Raw genomic sequence first — 16,563 nt, 5'->3', positions numbered from 1 at the left:
TAATTTTTACTATTTTTTAAAATTTATTTGTCATTATTATTTTATATTTATCATATAATATTTGGCTTATTTGAATTTTTTGTAATACGCAAAACCGCTTCATTTGTTAATTGTCGAGCGTGAAGACGAAATTTGCTAAAAATTTTAAAATTTAACATTACTGTACCTATAGTATAGAATTACATAACGAAATCAATTGTCTTTGTAAAAAAATACACATACATATCTACATATCTACATATGCATATAGTATGCTGCATATTGCATACAACCCTACAATCCACAGTAATTCTGTTGACAACATGCTCCAATTTATGCGAATCCCCTATAAATAAATATGTAAATATATACATATGTACATATGTATGTAGTTAAAGATGTAGAGGAATCAATAACACATTTAAATTGTCATCATTGCTAAATAAAAAGGTGCTCACTTTTCAGCACTGATATGTGAACTCATTTCACCTATAAATAATAGATACCTGCTATCATAGACGATTAAGTATAATTGACTAAGTGAATACCCCGTGAGCCCAGTTTGTTCATACAAGCAAGTAGCATATTTCACTACAATAAATTATATGGAGAGTTTGAAAAAGAGATATTAGTTAAGTTCAGAAGCAAATTTATAAAAAAAAATTGATTTTTCTTATAGCTAAGCTTGGTTCAGAACCGAATTTCCAATAAATGCAAATGTAAGTTTGAAGATTTTCTGACTAACTAATTAATTGACTGAAGAGTCAATTTGACGTCAGAAGACATTTAACCAATGCCATTAATTACTTTCTTTAGTTGACTTTGCCTTACTTTGAAAGCTCTTATAGCAAAGTAGTGGCTTTGAGTGATTTCAGAACTAGCATAAGATCGAAAAAAAGTTCAAACATAAAAAATATAAGCAAGTTGAGTAGAGTTGTCACGAAACCGATATTAATAAGTGTTTATCTATTTTAGTTGATATTTAGCGTTAATCGGTGCTAAGTACCTATTGAAAGACCCTCACAGTAGATGCACATAACCGCTTTTCTCGTTTTCTAAGCAAATTAATATTCTAAACGATCGCCAATTAACAATTCCTTCTACTATGAGATTCCATTCTAAATTTATGGTTATTCAAGCATCTCTCTATAGGCATTTGTACTTTTCTTAATTGATATGCTGTTTCGTTTTCTTCATCAGCAAAATCTGACGAAGCCTTAAAAACAACTGTTGTATTCATGCTTGTTGCCATGTGCTAAAAATAAGGTTAGACGTTTGAAGTACTCTATAATCCATACAATTCGGTAGCCATAGTACTCAGCCTAAAGTAGCACTTATAAACAAAAACAATCTACTCAATAATTATGTCTAGGCATTTGAAATCCACTCAAAGTATTTTCCCAAGACATCGACTTGATATTATTGCATCATCTTGTTTTTAAGCCTTTCAAAATTTTTAATAGAAAGTACATTTGTAAGTAGATAATAAACAATAATAATTTGTTTACAAAAATTATAATGGAATGTAAAAACATTGTAATCTAGTCCAGACAAGCTTTTGGAATGGAAAGTTTTCTTAAAAAGTTGAGTTTTGTGTTTGTATACCTTGAAGAGATTAAGTTTCCACGAAGACTGTAACAATCAGAGGGAAATGTCGGAGACTCTGCAAAATATATAGAAATGATCTGCGTGGCGAGCTGAGTCGATTTAGTCATATCCGTCTGTTTGTACTTGTGTATATTTGCTCAGTGTTGAGATATCGTTTTAAAACTTTGAATACGTTCTTTTCTCTCTAAACAACTGTTTATCGGAATCGGTTATATCATAATGTTATAGAATAGAAACGATCAAATTTAAGAGGTTACATGGGTTTCCTTGAGTAAAAAACAACATTTTTTCAACTAGTTTTTTTCATATAAGAAATGAAATATTTCATTACAATTCTTTATTGTTACAAACATACACTATTAACAAATAAATTCTGAAATTTTTGGAAAAAAAGATTTTAAACTCGGTCTTTGCGGCGTCATTTCTGGTGACCCCTCGGAAAAAATATGCATCCGTGTTGGCAGGTTAACTCCTTGCAGGATCATCTAAAGTGAAAAAATACGTGCTTTTGTTGAAATCTTAACTTAGAACGTGGACGAAGGAAAATAACTGAAAATTCGATTTTAGGCATAAATTTTTCCAAAAAAAATAAAAAATAGCGACATTTATTTTTCAAATAGTTGTAATCGAAAAGAAAAACAAATTTTTGTCCAAGTCTTTAAGAACTGTATCTCAAAGACCTGTGTAAAATTTCACGAAGATCGATTAAGTAGCTCTTGAAAAATTTTGCCAACCGACTTCAAAAGCACAGTTTCGAGAAAAACGCATTTAAAGGCGGCGCACTTAGTCGAGCAAGCCTCGACCGCTCAAGCTCTCAAGGCTGTATCTCCGAAACTATTACTCTGATCAACTTGAAAATTAATTGAATAAGACATAAAAAAAAAAATTGATTTTTCGAAGGCTGTAAACCCATGTATAGAAAACCTGTTTAGTTGAAGAGATATTTCATGAAATTTTACATGGATTATTATCCAAGAGAACGATACAATCTCAGAGAAAGTTGTTCCGATCGGATAACTATAGATCAAAACCAAGTTCTATGTATGAAAAATTGTATATTTGTGAATGATATTCTATATGCACGTTTTTACATTTTATTCTTGTTACTTATCAAAATAATTTTATTTTAATGAATTTTGAATAAATAAATATTTTGATTTTATAATAATTACTTAATAGGTGACATCACCATCACAAAGTACATACTTCACAGCTACTGTAGAACTTTAGTACTTCAATTAAGAAGTACCTGCAGGGTCTAACCCACTAGTAACCATCGAGTCATTGCGATTTTTTATTTCTATAAACAAATATAAATGGATATGAATATTTTCACGTGCCAAGCGACTCTCTTCACGAGTGCAACTCCACTCAAATGGCCATGCGAAAAATTACATAACCATATACTTAAGTAAGCACGACAGTAAAACATATGGAGTTTAAGTACTGGTGTACGAAAGTAAACAAATTATATACTATCTATATATGTATATCAATAAAAACAATAAAAACTTGTATGCATGTATATTTATATGAGTACTTGTTTACGTAGCCATTAGTTCGTGTGCTCAGCGTTCGATTTCCCTGTTTATTTTTGTTACATATACTATGCATTTTGCCCCACTGTACGACAATTGCAGCGATGCACCGTTATATGCACTGTCAATTGATGGTCGTTATCTACCGGCGTCACAGCGCCCTGCGGCAATCAGTGCAATATCGCGTGGTAACCTATATTCGCCCACGCACTGACACACATATTTATAGTAAATATGTATGTACATATATGCATATCATACATAAATATGTACCTGATGAGCCATAAAAGTCATACATATGTATGTATGCATGTGYATTCATGAGTACGCCTTTTAAGTGCCCGTTATAATTTATAATAAAAAGGCGTCGAAATTGGTTTGGCGCAGATTTTGCTTCCGTTATGTGTTGCGTGTGGCACGAGGTTCAGGCTCGTATATCTGCCCGTGCATCAAGCTATCAATTTGCGAAGTACACTTTGTATACGTCAATATGCAGCTGACACGCTTATTACTAACGATGTCTTGTTTGTAGTTCTAGCTTATGTACATACTTAAAAGGATTTCATCATACTTTAAAGTGTTGTTGCCGGCGCTTATATAATTTTTTGCTGTTAATGCAATTTTAAAGACTTTTTTCAGACTTCTATTTAGATTTTGTTATATGTACATACGTACGTATATGTACTCTAAACTGTTTGATCGGAACTATGCTCTCTTCCGGATAACTAAACGGTTATTATTGAAACTTAATTGGGCTAAAAAGGGATCCAGCGATTAGAATAGTTCATATGAAGATCTCTCAATCTTCCTGTATACTAATAATTTAAAATTTAAGGAATTTCGTCTGCTGATTTTGTGATTTCGGCATTTTACTTTATCATATATGATAGTGGCAGTTTAAAGGGTCTGAATAGTTGATGTATTATTCGAGTCCACATGACGGCCCATAAGAAGAGCATTTCCAATATGATTATTTGATAATGCCGAGAAAATTGAACTCGACTCTTAAAAGTTCGATTATGAAATCGGTTGTCTTTGAAAATTGAAGATCTATGAAATAGATTTTCGTAAAAATCTATGAAATAGATTTTCGTAATCATCTATAATGCCGCTGTAATACTCACTAAGCCAATGTGTTTGATAACACTTAAAAATAATGCTAAATAAAAAAGAAAGTTAAAAAAAATATTAAAATTTAATCCCGATATTTTTGGAGACTGTCACTATTAAATTCCGAAATTTCGGTTGAAACTCTAAAAAAAAAGTCTTGTGGCTAAATACCATTTTTTATAAATTAAATCCCGAAATTTCGGGATTTCGAMATAATTACCATGATTTATATATGTATGCATATATAATAATAAATATCGAAAAACTGCATACTAAATACCATGTTTTATAAAATAAAACCTTAATTTCGTCCTCACGAAAAATTTTTGGTTACTAAATACCATGATTTATAAATAAAACCCGAAAAATATTTGGAAATTAAATTCCAAGTTTTATAAAATGAAACCTGATGATTTTGGGATCCCGAGATTCTTTTGTTACTAAATAACATATTTTCTAAAAAGGTTTGGATACTAAATATCATAATTTGCAAATTTAATCCCGAAATCTTGGAATACTGAAAAAATAGTGTGATACTAAATACCAGGCTTATATTAAACTCCTAAATAATTAGAATTATTTATATATTAATTCCGAAAATTTCGGGATCCCGAAAAATAGTTGGTTACTAAATAACATGTTTTCTAAATTATAACCGACATTTTTTTTTTGATATTACGTAAATACCATGATTTATAGATTAAATCCTGAAATTTTGGAATCCCGAAAAATTGTTGAGCATTAAACCAAGTTATTAAATATATATAGTACATCCCACATATACATTTCAATGACATTTACATAACTTAGCGCTATACACTTAATAAGATTGCATTTCCCAAACAAATAGTATAAATTGAGTCATAAGAGCCATCATTCATACTAATGATTACCTCATTCATCGAATAAATAAACAATTTTATAAAAAAGAAACCTCACACAGAGAATTATGTTGTGAACATACTAAAACCGTTATAAACTGACTAATTTGTATACATATAAATAATATATAACATCAAATTTAATTATATAATATAAATTGACTTGTGTAATTACAGCAAATAATTACTGATTAATACGAATTTCAAACCTCATAGAAAAGCTGATGAGGTAATTTCGTAAATTTTATTCATATAATATACATAAATAAAAAATAAAAATGCAACCTTCAATTAAGGAATATTTTCAGAGTTGATTGTGAAATAATAGAAATAATTCTTTATTGAATTTTTTTTAAATATATTTTTTTTTGATTCGCAAACGAGTACTTACATTGTTAATGCCTCTGCCAATAAGCTTAGATAATTTATGAATGCTTTCTATTAGCAACCAGAAAATCTTGTTTTAGTTCATTAAGGTTCTTTTGGTTTTTAATGCCCTAGACATATGACTAAAGTATATTTTAAGCCAATAAGCTACGTATAGTCTGTCTGTTGATTTGCTGTTGAGTATGATATTTTTGGTGTTGAGAAAGTCATTTAAGATTAAATATGCATAAAGTTGACGACGACGAAAGTATTTTTTTTTTATAAAAATATTAAAAAGAATGTTCTAAAAAATGATGAAATCGTAAAATCATAAATTTTTACACTTTTTTAAATAAGTTGTTGTTGTTAGTGATACAAAAATGCGTGTACACAATTACAGTTCTCAGCGCTATGCTTTCGCCTCGTTATAACGTATACTTTATGAGATTACATGAAAAACCTAACTCTCTAACAGTGGCTGAAAGCTTGTTATAATAAGGAAGATCCCGAAAAATCTCATTTACAAGTCTTTTCTAGATACAAAATATTTGCAATTCAATCCAAAAATGTTTTGAGAAAAAGAGTTCTTAAGTTAGAGTTCTAAAGATAAAACATATTGATCCGCAACTGGAAAAATATAGAAGCAAGTCTGATATTTAGTATTTTTTGAAAATATTACGTAAAGTGGGTATATACCTGCAATATAGTTTTTCGTACCAACAGTTGCTTGTTCAATATAAAGAAAGCAGAATAAATTAAGTAAAATTTGGAACAGGTTTTTTAGATTTTATCATACTTAATTGGCAAGAAAAATTACAAAATAATTATGATGATTCTTTGCGGCCTCGTCGTCTTCGATTCGCCATTTCTCTACTTTCTATTTTTCAGTTTTTTTCCGGATTTTATTATACCTAATTAGCAAGAAAAAATAAAAGAATATCTGTGATGATTCTATAAAGTAGTAAATAAGCGACTTCGTCGTCTTCGATCGCCATTTCTCTACTTTCTATTTCCAAGCTGCTTCGTTTCCGTTGAAAAACCTGTCTATAGAAGACTAAAGAAGTAATCCAGTTGAAATGAAAAGAAGAGAGTATGCGATTGTCGAAATTATGAAGCGTAATTTCTATTTGCTTCCACTACAATGTAGTAGATTGGTAACTAGATTATGCCACTCTTTTGAAATTATACCAGTTCAATGTTCTATTCGCTTCACTATAAGTTAAATACTTGAAGATTTCCGCACAAACGCTGTCGAAAAATCTCAAAACAGCAACAGCAGAGATCTTAGCTTCTTTCTACAAAACTTTAAGAAAAATTTTAATCAAGCTCTTGCCATTAAGTTACAAAAAACTGGTATAATAATAACATATCCACAATTACTATATATAAGACATGATGTGGAGATCACTCGTTTTTTTATTAATTAAATTGGCTACCATTTGAGATATGAAAAGATTTCCGGCAGCTTTTTAAGATTCAAATTTCGTGAGCAAAAAGCACAAACAAATAGATTGGTTTCACACAAGAGGCCTCATAGAAAGTAGTAAACATTATTTTTTTTTTATTTTTTATTTTATAAAAGTTTACATAACAACGAAATTATTACATAAACTAAAGATAACGCAGCGCTGGCGTCGGAGGCTTTCGGCTGGCTATAATTGTGTGTATTTCAGAATTAAAGAAGCTGACAAACTGTTTTCGAACTGTAGTATACTGAAAACAACAGTGTAGTAATGAATAGGTTGAAATTACATTCTTGATTTTTATTGTCTCTCGTTCGCATTTGCCAAGTCAATTGTGAGAACAGTTTAATTGCAATTAATCTATTATCTAGTCAAAACCTGTTGCAACCAGCTGCATCATCATATGACTACCTCATCTGCACTTATGTAAGCGTCTTCCGGCATGCCATCGCGCTCACTCGCACTTACGCCGTTTTAACCTACAACTATCTATCATTAAAACTAACGGACCTCAAATCTAATTAATTCGTATCGTGTTCCTTAAGTCAACAAATACACAATACACCTTTCAATTCCATGCACTGTTTTCAACACTTTTTTCACCTTTTCGTTCCGTTACATGTACATACATACATACCTATTCGAGAGCTGGTGTAGGTATGATGAGGTATGTAGGCTGAACTTTTGTTTATTTAGCTGAAAAGTGTGCAGTTCATTAGTTTCTTAAGTTTTGCATTTTAATGCGAATTTTGTCGGCGTTTTTTTCTTTCGTAATTTTTTTCTTTCTGTTTTTTCCACATTTTTGTTACTGCTGTAAGGTGAGCAGCTCGTGATAAAGTTTAGTTGCGACGTAGTTTCGGCAGCGCAATTACTCTTTTCATTACTTATTTTACATACAGAGGTATGTGAATGTGAAATTGAATATACATATATATATACAGGGTGGCTGATGAATTTTGCTACATTAAGAAACTCAAATAATTTTTTTTTTCAKTGTATGGAATTAATTTTTCTTTTATTCATGTTAAAGCTCATTCAATTTTATTAAATATAGCTTAATTAGTTTTAAAAATAATGGAATTTAAATGCCCCCCTGCTCGTTGATGCATGTGCGGCATCTTAACAAAAAGTTCTTCATTACTGCTTGGTGAGTTGAGACAGGATTAGCCGCAATTGTTTCTCGAATGGATTACCTTAGTTCATTCAAATTTGCTGGTTTTGTTTGTAGACTTCCTGTTTGCAATAACCCTACAAGAAAAAGTCAGGTGCAGTAAGGTCAGGCAACCTGGGTGGCCAACGGAATGTGGAGTTCCTGGATATCAGCTTATTGGGAAATTTTCGTCGCAATTCTGTCATAACAGGTTGGGCTATGTGAGGAGCTGCACCATCTTGCTGAAACCACACAGAGTTGAAAGAAATTCTCATTCGGCGTAATTCTGGATAGAAAAATTCTCTCAACATGCTCAAGTAATGGTCTCCAGTCTGTCTCTTATACACATCTAGATGTGTATAAGAGGACAATCCAAATTCTTGTTTCAGTGTCCCAGTTATCCATTTTTGTTAAATGTAAACGTCAATCTGCAACAAAAAAAAAAAAAAAAAAAAAAAAAAAAAAAAAAAAAAAAAAAAAAAATTAATCAGATTCATTAAATAGAAAAAAAGTTATTCAATTTTTTTTTGGTAGCGGCTTTCATCAGCCACCCTGTATGTATATATCTACATACATATGTATATATACAAGTTTGCATTTCTATACACTTTTATAGACTTTTTGTAGCCGCACCATGTTTGGCTTTGGCAAGATGCACGATTAGTAGATCATTATTATGCTGTAAAATTGATATTAATAGCGGTATTTTCGCATAAAATACATAAAGTGTTCTCAACGAGAGTGCAACAAACTTATCTTTTGGAAAATTTTTTGAAAAATGCTTGAAAAAGAGAGCATATGTAAACAAATAGCTTTTGTTTTAATGGACGAAAAGAAATTTTTGTGGAACCTTCTGAGTGTTTTTAAATAATCAAAAGGAAAACAGTTTAAGTATAAAAATAAAAAAATATAAATATAAGAAAATTGGTTATAAGTATATAATAATGTATAAACAATAAAAATATAAGCAATAAAAATATAAATAAAACTAATTTGTATAAAATATTGTATAAAATTTAAAATCCAAAATTAGTTTAGTTTTAGTTTAGTTTTACTGAGTTTTGCGCCTTTGTTTCGCACATAAAAACTGTATGTGATCCCCACTCTGAGGCTCTTGTCCGAAAATATCCGAAACATGACATGGAAAGCTTAAGTGGCTGCAGGGGTTTCGGATAGAAACAGCCTTTTTTCAACAATTTTTGTCTCATATAAAAATTAAATATTTTATTTGGAATTTTTTATGGCTACAAACAAACTCTATTAATAAAGAAATTCTGAAATTTTTGGAAACATATATTTTAAACTCGGCCATTGCGACGCCATTTCCCGCGAAATGAAAGTCAAAAAAGTTAATGTTTTAGTTAAGACCTTAACTTAGAAAAAAAAAGAAAACTGCTCCACTTTTTTTATAATAGTTGTAATCGAAAAGTCTTTCATAACGTAAGAAAGTCTTTAAGAATTGCATATCAAGATCAACTTGAAAGTTTAGGACAATATTCTAGAGGTGTTTTAGAATTTAATAAGACAATAAAAAAGATTGATCTTTCGAAACCCGTAAAACTATGTAACCCCTTAATGGTTTAGTGAAAATCAAATGTGGAGTTGTCTAGAACTACAGTCCACTAAGAGTCCTGTTTTATTCAATTCGAATCTCCCTTTGCGTTTGAAAAGCAATCTGCATGCTCTGATAAACAATTATGCCGCTAAATAAGAATAAGATGTGAATAAGAGAAAAAATCATCTATTCAAATTCAGACCGAACAGTTCCACTAAGATCTCAAGATGATGGAAGTCACGTATCAAAGTAGATGAGTTCGTCTAATTATAACAGACTACGGCTGATCCTTGAAAGGGGTTGTCAATAGAAAATATTTAAAGAAAATACTCATGAAAGACATTTTGAAAAATGACTCCTTCATATCAAGTTTTGTGATGAAATTATAGAGATTTAATTGATATAATATTATATTGAGAATCAAAATTTTATAATCTAGTTAATAAATAACAACGCTTAGTTTTCTTACTTTTAAAAAATTCGGCGTTCTCTGTTTCTTTTTCTTCGTTGTTTCTGGCGCAGAGAAAGCACACAACAGCTTACTTGGGTATATAATATTAGAAAACTCTAAAAGTGAAATGAAATGAAAAAAGAATACAGCTGGTAGTATTTTGTTCTGCACTTAAAACTCACCTTGAATAAAGAATCGTAACTAAAAATATTGAAAACCTTACAAAAAATAATGAAATTTCCTATTAAAGACTTTTTTCTTGCACCGTTAGCATAATAATAATAGTGTTTTATTCAAGAATAAATCTTTTTGAAAGAAATATTAACAATATTACTATTTTACTTGCTTAAAATTTAAAATTTAAAACCTATTTTTTATTGAAAAATAAATCATTAACATTATTCTTATACTCAAAACAAATTTTTAAATTTTCTAAAAATATTTACTTAATTGCAAATCTGCCATTAGCATGTGGGAAAACTGTTACGCTCGTGTTAAAACGTAATAAATGTATAATATTATATATATTTATATTTTAATACCAGATCATCTTGTGAAGCAGTTTCTATTGTTGTATTTCAATACGTAAAAATATATAAAACATGCATTCTTTATTGTTATTTTTGCTATGCCAAAATAAGAAGCCATAAAAATAAAAAAAATGCATTCATAAGATTCTGAAAAAAAGTCACAACCGACGTCAACGCTAGATTTGTGAGTGCGCACGAGATGAACGCGCGGTAGCCCAGTAGGAAATGAAAAATGCTTAAATAAACTTAGTATAATTTTATAAAAAATATAAAAAATGTTTAAGACAAAAAAAAAAAAAATGTATATATTTTCGTAAAAAATTTATTATATAAGAAACAATTATATTGAATAAATCTTCCTATAAAAATAATCAGTTAAAATTTTAGTCTAAATAGAAATACATTAAAATTCGTTAAAAATGTCTTATATTTCATATAGAATTGTTATTAAACGAAAAGCTTAAAAAATCTCAACAAATATTTAATGAAAATTCTATCTCAATTGAAATTTATGTCCAATATTTTGGAAAAAAATATTTATAAAACAGGCCCAATATATTTTTTAGTCTCCTGAATATATTATTCTTTATATTTTTTGTAAATTTCAAAATATTTAGCATTTCTTACATCTACTTATCAGCAATTCAGATATATTTTTATTACTATTACGTCTTCATCCAACAACATACAAATACTTTTATTATATTTTGTAATATTTCAGCCTTTTCTATTCCTTGACGGTATTTACAAATATTTATAGATTTATTTTCCACTCTAAAATTTTCCTTTATCTAACTTTACTTATTATATTTATTTCCTAAATGGCCGCTTCATGCATTGTGATCAGCCGACTGCGCTATCGGCATGTGAATGCCATGGTCACGGTTGCTCATACGCCTCGCTGGGGGCGCTCGACGCTTCGTTCGTTCGCTTATTTTGCTCGTAACTTTCGCATGGCTTTGCTTTGCGTAGCTGAATTAAAGGAATATAATGTAAATAAATATGCAAAAACAACAACCGCTGAGTTGTATGCGATATCTATGAAGATTATCAACATGAGGAGAGCAGCAAGAGCGCCAAATGGTATTGAGTAATGTTTGCAGCGACTTGGTCATTACAACATTTAATCAATTAAATTGGCGCTTGGTCTTTATTTTAAAAATATCTGAGTTATATGTATATTTTTAAATTTTAAAAATTTGCATTTTTGCAGCGCTCTGCTATTTAAATGAATTTCTTTCATTAAGCCAAATCTCATGCGCGGTTTCCCCCTGACGCTACGTAGCGCGCGCTCTGACGCACTTGCTCGCTTTTGTTGCTCGTGCTGGCTGCTCGTTAACGTCATTGGCCGAGTAATGTACTGTGTTTAGTTTGCATTACAATGACAAGAGTGGCAACCCGCTGGCTGCTTAGTTGGCGTCATTTAGCCACTGTCAAATAGTTAAACCCGAAACTATGCTCAATTGAGTGGTTGACTTGTCTGTTGCTTGCTATTTACGGTAATAATAAATTATTCAAATTCATTTAAGCAATTTGCATGAAAATCAAGTTTAAAGACACTCGGTGTTCTAAACGCGGTTTTCTCGCGCGCCACTTGTGTTGCATGCGCTGAGCACGTTCGTTGTGGCGCAACATTGTGGCTAAACATTCAGTGATCACTACTCGCTCACTCATTGCAATTTATCTGCAATTTCTTTCGTTTTATCGCTTTTACATAATGCCTTGCATTTTTATTCTCTTCGTTAAGCTGCTGGGTAGGGGCTGACATGCTTTATGTTTTTTTCACTGGCAATAAAACGGGAATGCTACCTCATTCCGCCAAGGCGTGGGGCACTTGTTTGTATTTACGTGTAGTTGTTGCTGCATTTTATGTATTTTATATGGCATGTTAATTGACATTTTTATTATGTGGCTTGCTGCATGCCAAAGTGCAGTTTTGGGCGAGTGGTCGCTGCTGTATGCAGATAGAAGATATTTGAAGGGAATTCGTAGAGGCTGTTGGGCGGCTTGGACCCATGGTGTGGAATGTATGCATAGAAAAGTGTTGGGTATAGGTAGGTATGCTACTCGTGCTGATAATCATAACTTAAGGACTATTAAATTATTTATGCATAAAAAGCAGAAAGAGCTTTCAAGCTTTGGAAAATGAGCTTTTAGAAAAATTATCAAAATATTTTGTAAATAATCATAATTTAGTGACTATTTCAATATTTATGATTCTTAAATGAAACGAGCTTTCAAGTAAAAAAGCTTCTGAAAACGAGCTTTCGGAAATATTATCAAAATATCTCATTTTTAACCATAAATTACCTACCACTTCATTATTTTTGCATAAAAATTAAAAGAGCTTTCAAAACAAAAGTTTTTAAAATGAGCTTTCAGAAACACTATCGTAATATCTTGATAATAATCACAATTCAATGACAATTTTTTATGCTTCATTAGTGAAACAAGCGTTCAGAATAAATTTCATAATATCCCTTTTATAAATATAATTTATCTACTACTTCAATATTTATGCATAAAAAGTAGAACGAGCTTTCAAGTAAAAAAGCTTTTGAAAATGAGCTTTTAGGAACATTATCAAAATACTTTGTTAATAGTCATAATTTAGTGACTATTTCAATATTTATGATTCTTAAATAAAATGAGCTTTCAAGTAAAAAAGCTTCTGAAAACGAGCTTTCAGAAACACTATCGTAATATCCGGATAATAAYCATAATTCAATGACAATTTTTTATGCTTCATTAGTGAAACAAGCGTTCAGAATAAATTTCAAAATATCCCTTTTATAAATATAATTTATCTACTACTTCAATATTTATGCATAAAAAGCAGAAAGAGATTTCCAGTAAAAAAAAAAGAAAACTGTTGAAAATGAGCTTCAGATATATTATTAAAATATCTCGATGATAATCATTAATTATTTACTACTTAATTATTTATGCAATTAAAGTAGAAAGAGCTTTCAGTAAAAAGCTTCAGAAAACGGGCTTAAAGAATTATTATCAACATATCTTGATTATAATCATCATTTAATTACTTCTTCATTATTTATTCATAAAACGTGGAAAGAGCTTTCAATAAAAAGCTTCAGTAAATAGGTTTTCAGGTATATTATGAATATATGTATATCTATTGTAATCAAAATTTTTTTACTACTTTAATATTTTTCCATAAAAAGTAGAAAGAGCTTTCAGTGAAAAGCTTCTGGAATATTTAAAATTTGACAATTAATTCAATATTTATGTATTAAAGTTTCAGGAATTGAGTTTTTCCGAAAACACATTTGACTGATTGAAAACTATGTTAATAAAATACAAGTAAAAACCACACAATTAGCAAGTCGCATTGTTTTTAACTCAGTTTGGTTAATGTACGTCATTAGTGTCATACAAATTCAGAACATTTTTATTGCGATCACCAATTTGATGATCGCATTACTTTACCTATTGAAATGCCAAGATCGTTAAACCGCTGAGTGCCACCCCCGCACCTTTCACCACCTCAGCGTTGAACCAACATTGTTGTCTCCCCATTAAATGGTGATCAACATTTTGCTGCGCACACGCTTACGAGTACTTTTGGGAATTCGTCTACCAAGTATTTAGTATGTCAACTGAGTGACTATGTAAGTCCGTATGTCAAGTGGCAGCACATTGTTGTGTTTTGATCACTGTGATCGCGATCGCATTTTCCACGCCCGCGCGCAATTGACGAACCAACCATGGGTGGCTGCTGTTGGCACTGCGACACTTTGACAGTCAGTGGGCACGTCACTCGACGCTTGGATGCTCAGTCAAATGCAAATTTTTTCTACGAAAATGCTGCGCCGCGCTCACAGATCAGCGCTATTCCACTGGCGCTGAAACAGTCGAGGACAGATTTTCCGGAAAGACGGTACTAGCATTGGTGGCCGCGCGCACCACAAAACGAGGCGAAAGAAAACAATCCAAAATATATATATATAAATATTCCGCCCACCGCGCGATTTTCTCTAAGTGAATTAATGCATAAATGCAATTTGTAAAATCTCAGTCAGCGCCACAAAATTGCACTTGAAAAATTTGCGCGAAAATATAATAAAATACGACATATGTAATAATAAAATTTGGCGACACTGACTGTTTATTGTTCGCATGCCAATTCTTGTTCAGTCACTTGCAGACACTGGACGCACAGCATCGCATTGCACAGTGTTGACTAGTTTTCACAATTTCGCCTACAATTCGCGTTTTTTCTTTTCCGCGCGCGTTTATGTCGCACAGTTTTACGCGCTCAGCGTCGGTGACCAACGTAAACATTCAAACTGAGCTCGTCCAAGCCACCGATAACGCGGCGCGCACAGCACGAGCTGCAAACGTTCACGATAGCAGGAGGCGGCAGCGGCGACGGCGATGACGTCGGCAGCATTGCTGGCAGCAGCAGCTACGACATTGCGTTGCGCAGGCATAGCGGCACGCGGGGTTCTTTTGGTGCGGGTGGTGTGCGCGACGGTGGTGCTGTAAAGGCGCGTATACATGAGACGCGTTTATCGCCGGCAGCGCTGAGCAGACGCGAATTGAAGATGGCCATGCGTAATGGTGTGGGTGGTGGTGGTCGCAAAGGGAGTACCGGTGGACCGCCGCCAGCGCCTTCATCGGGACTGGGCACAGCCAGTATGCTGCGTGTGAGTTGAGTAAGCGAGTTAGTGCATGAAAGTGTGGTGTGTTTAAGAAAAATGTGGGAGAAATGTTGAGAATTTCGTCAATTCGCTGAAAGTGGTACGTTTAAGTAAAGTGTGGTGAATAAATTATAGAAAAACAATTTGATTGTTTTTTAAAATTGTTGTTATTTTTACATATGTAATTAGTTAATTTATCATTTTGACTCAATAAAAGTTAGTTTTGACATCCGTGCCAAAATGTAGGCAACAATTTTTTCAATTAGTTGGACACAAGATTTGAGCTTTTCCAATTGATGTTAAGAAAAATAAAGAGAAGATGGAGCGAGATGTCTAAGAACTTATTTTCCAGTCTTTTTGTGAGGCACCCTAATATATAGCACACTCTTTGGCTTATTATATAATTTAAAAAAGTGAAAGTATAACTAAATATTGCCTACCTTTTGGCGTGACACATAAAAATTTAGAAGCATTTAACATAATTTTATTGACTAAATGAATTGAGACAAAGATTAAAAATATCGGTATGAGAAAGTTAACTCCAGTTAGTAAAGAAAGTTGGAAATTATTCTGTTATTAATAATAATAACACACATTTATATGAATTTTGATTTGTAAATTTATATATCTTCAATTATAAAATAAAATAAAAAAATGTTCGCTAAAATTAAATTTTTTATTACACCTTTCTTGATGTATACATATATAATAATTAAGAAAAATTAATTTCTGTAGTAAAAATGCCTTCGTAAACTATTTTGCCTTTGCTTTATGCCCCATAAGTCAGTGAATTAACGGAATTCAGCGCTGCGACCCACTGAAGCGTGCACCTTTTGAGTCTCGTGAAGTGAATTTATTACATTTTACTATTTTGATTTTCGATTTCCGCGATGCGCTCGTGAATTCTATTTGCGGTGCTGGCAAATCAAAATTAGACAAAGTGTTTTTTGTTATTATATTGTGATTTTTGTTTTTATTTTGTAATGCCACATATGAGCCGATAAAGCGTGCAAATGTAGCTGTTTACCAATATATAGTATACATGCTTATAGTTGTATATAGTTTTGCGGTAATGTGTACATCAATAAATAGCGTTGTGGATAAACATACAAAAATGTTCTGCTGAGAGAGAAATTGTGTAGTGAATGAACTTGACTAACAAAAGTTGATCGAAAATTAAAAAAAAAACAAATAAGTGGCATAAAAAAATAAACAAAAATTATAGAAGCCGAAAGAAATATATAAAAATAAAAAAAAAAATTAAAAAA

General features: G+C 31.5%; 1 protein-coding gene across 5 annotated transcripts in view; it reads left to right on the top strand.

Moving 5' to 3' along the window:
- The window catches only part of LOC108965443 (proton-coupled amino acid transporter-like protein CG1139), a 76,384-nt gene that overhangs the window by 46,441 nt on the left and 13,380 nt on the right, over positions 1 to 16,563 (top strand). Inside the window, exon 1 of one of the 5 annotated variants that reach the window (XM_018927868.1) lies at positions 14,502 to 15,301. The exons of 3 other annotated variants lie outside the window; for them this stretch is intronic. In XM_018927868.1, the coding sequence (XP_018783413.1) occupies positions 15,200 to 15,301 (102 nt within the window). In that variant the 5' untranslated portion in view covers positions 14,502 to 15,199. Of the gene's footprint in view, positions 1 to 14,501; positions 15,311 to 16,563 lie in introns of those variants that run through there. One more of the 5 variants, XM_018927902.1, reaches the window with a different exon arrangement.

This window comes from Bactrocera latifrons, unplaced genomic scaffold (assembly GCF_001853355.1).
Source record: "Bactrocera latifrons isolate USDA-ARS-PBARC rearing strain unplaced genomic scaffold, ASM185335v1 scaffold_1, whole genome shotgun sequence".
Classification (NCBI taxonomy): Eukaryota; Metazoa; Arthropoda; class Insecta; order Diptera; family Tephritidae; genus Bactrocera; species Bactrocera latifrons.
The sequence above is the reverse complement of the archived record's forward strand: the minus strand, read 5'-3'. Positions and strand labels throughout refer to the sequence as shown.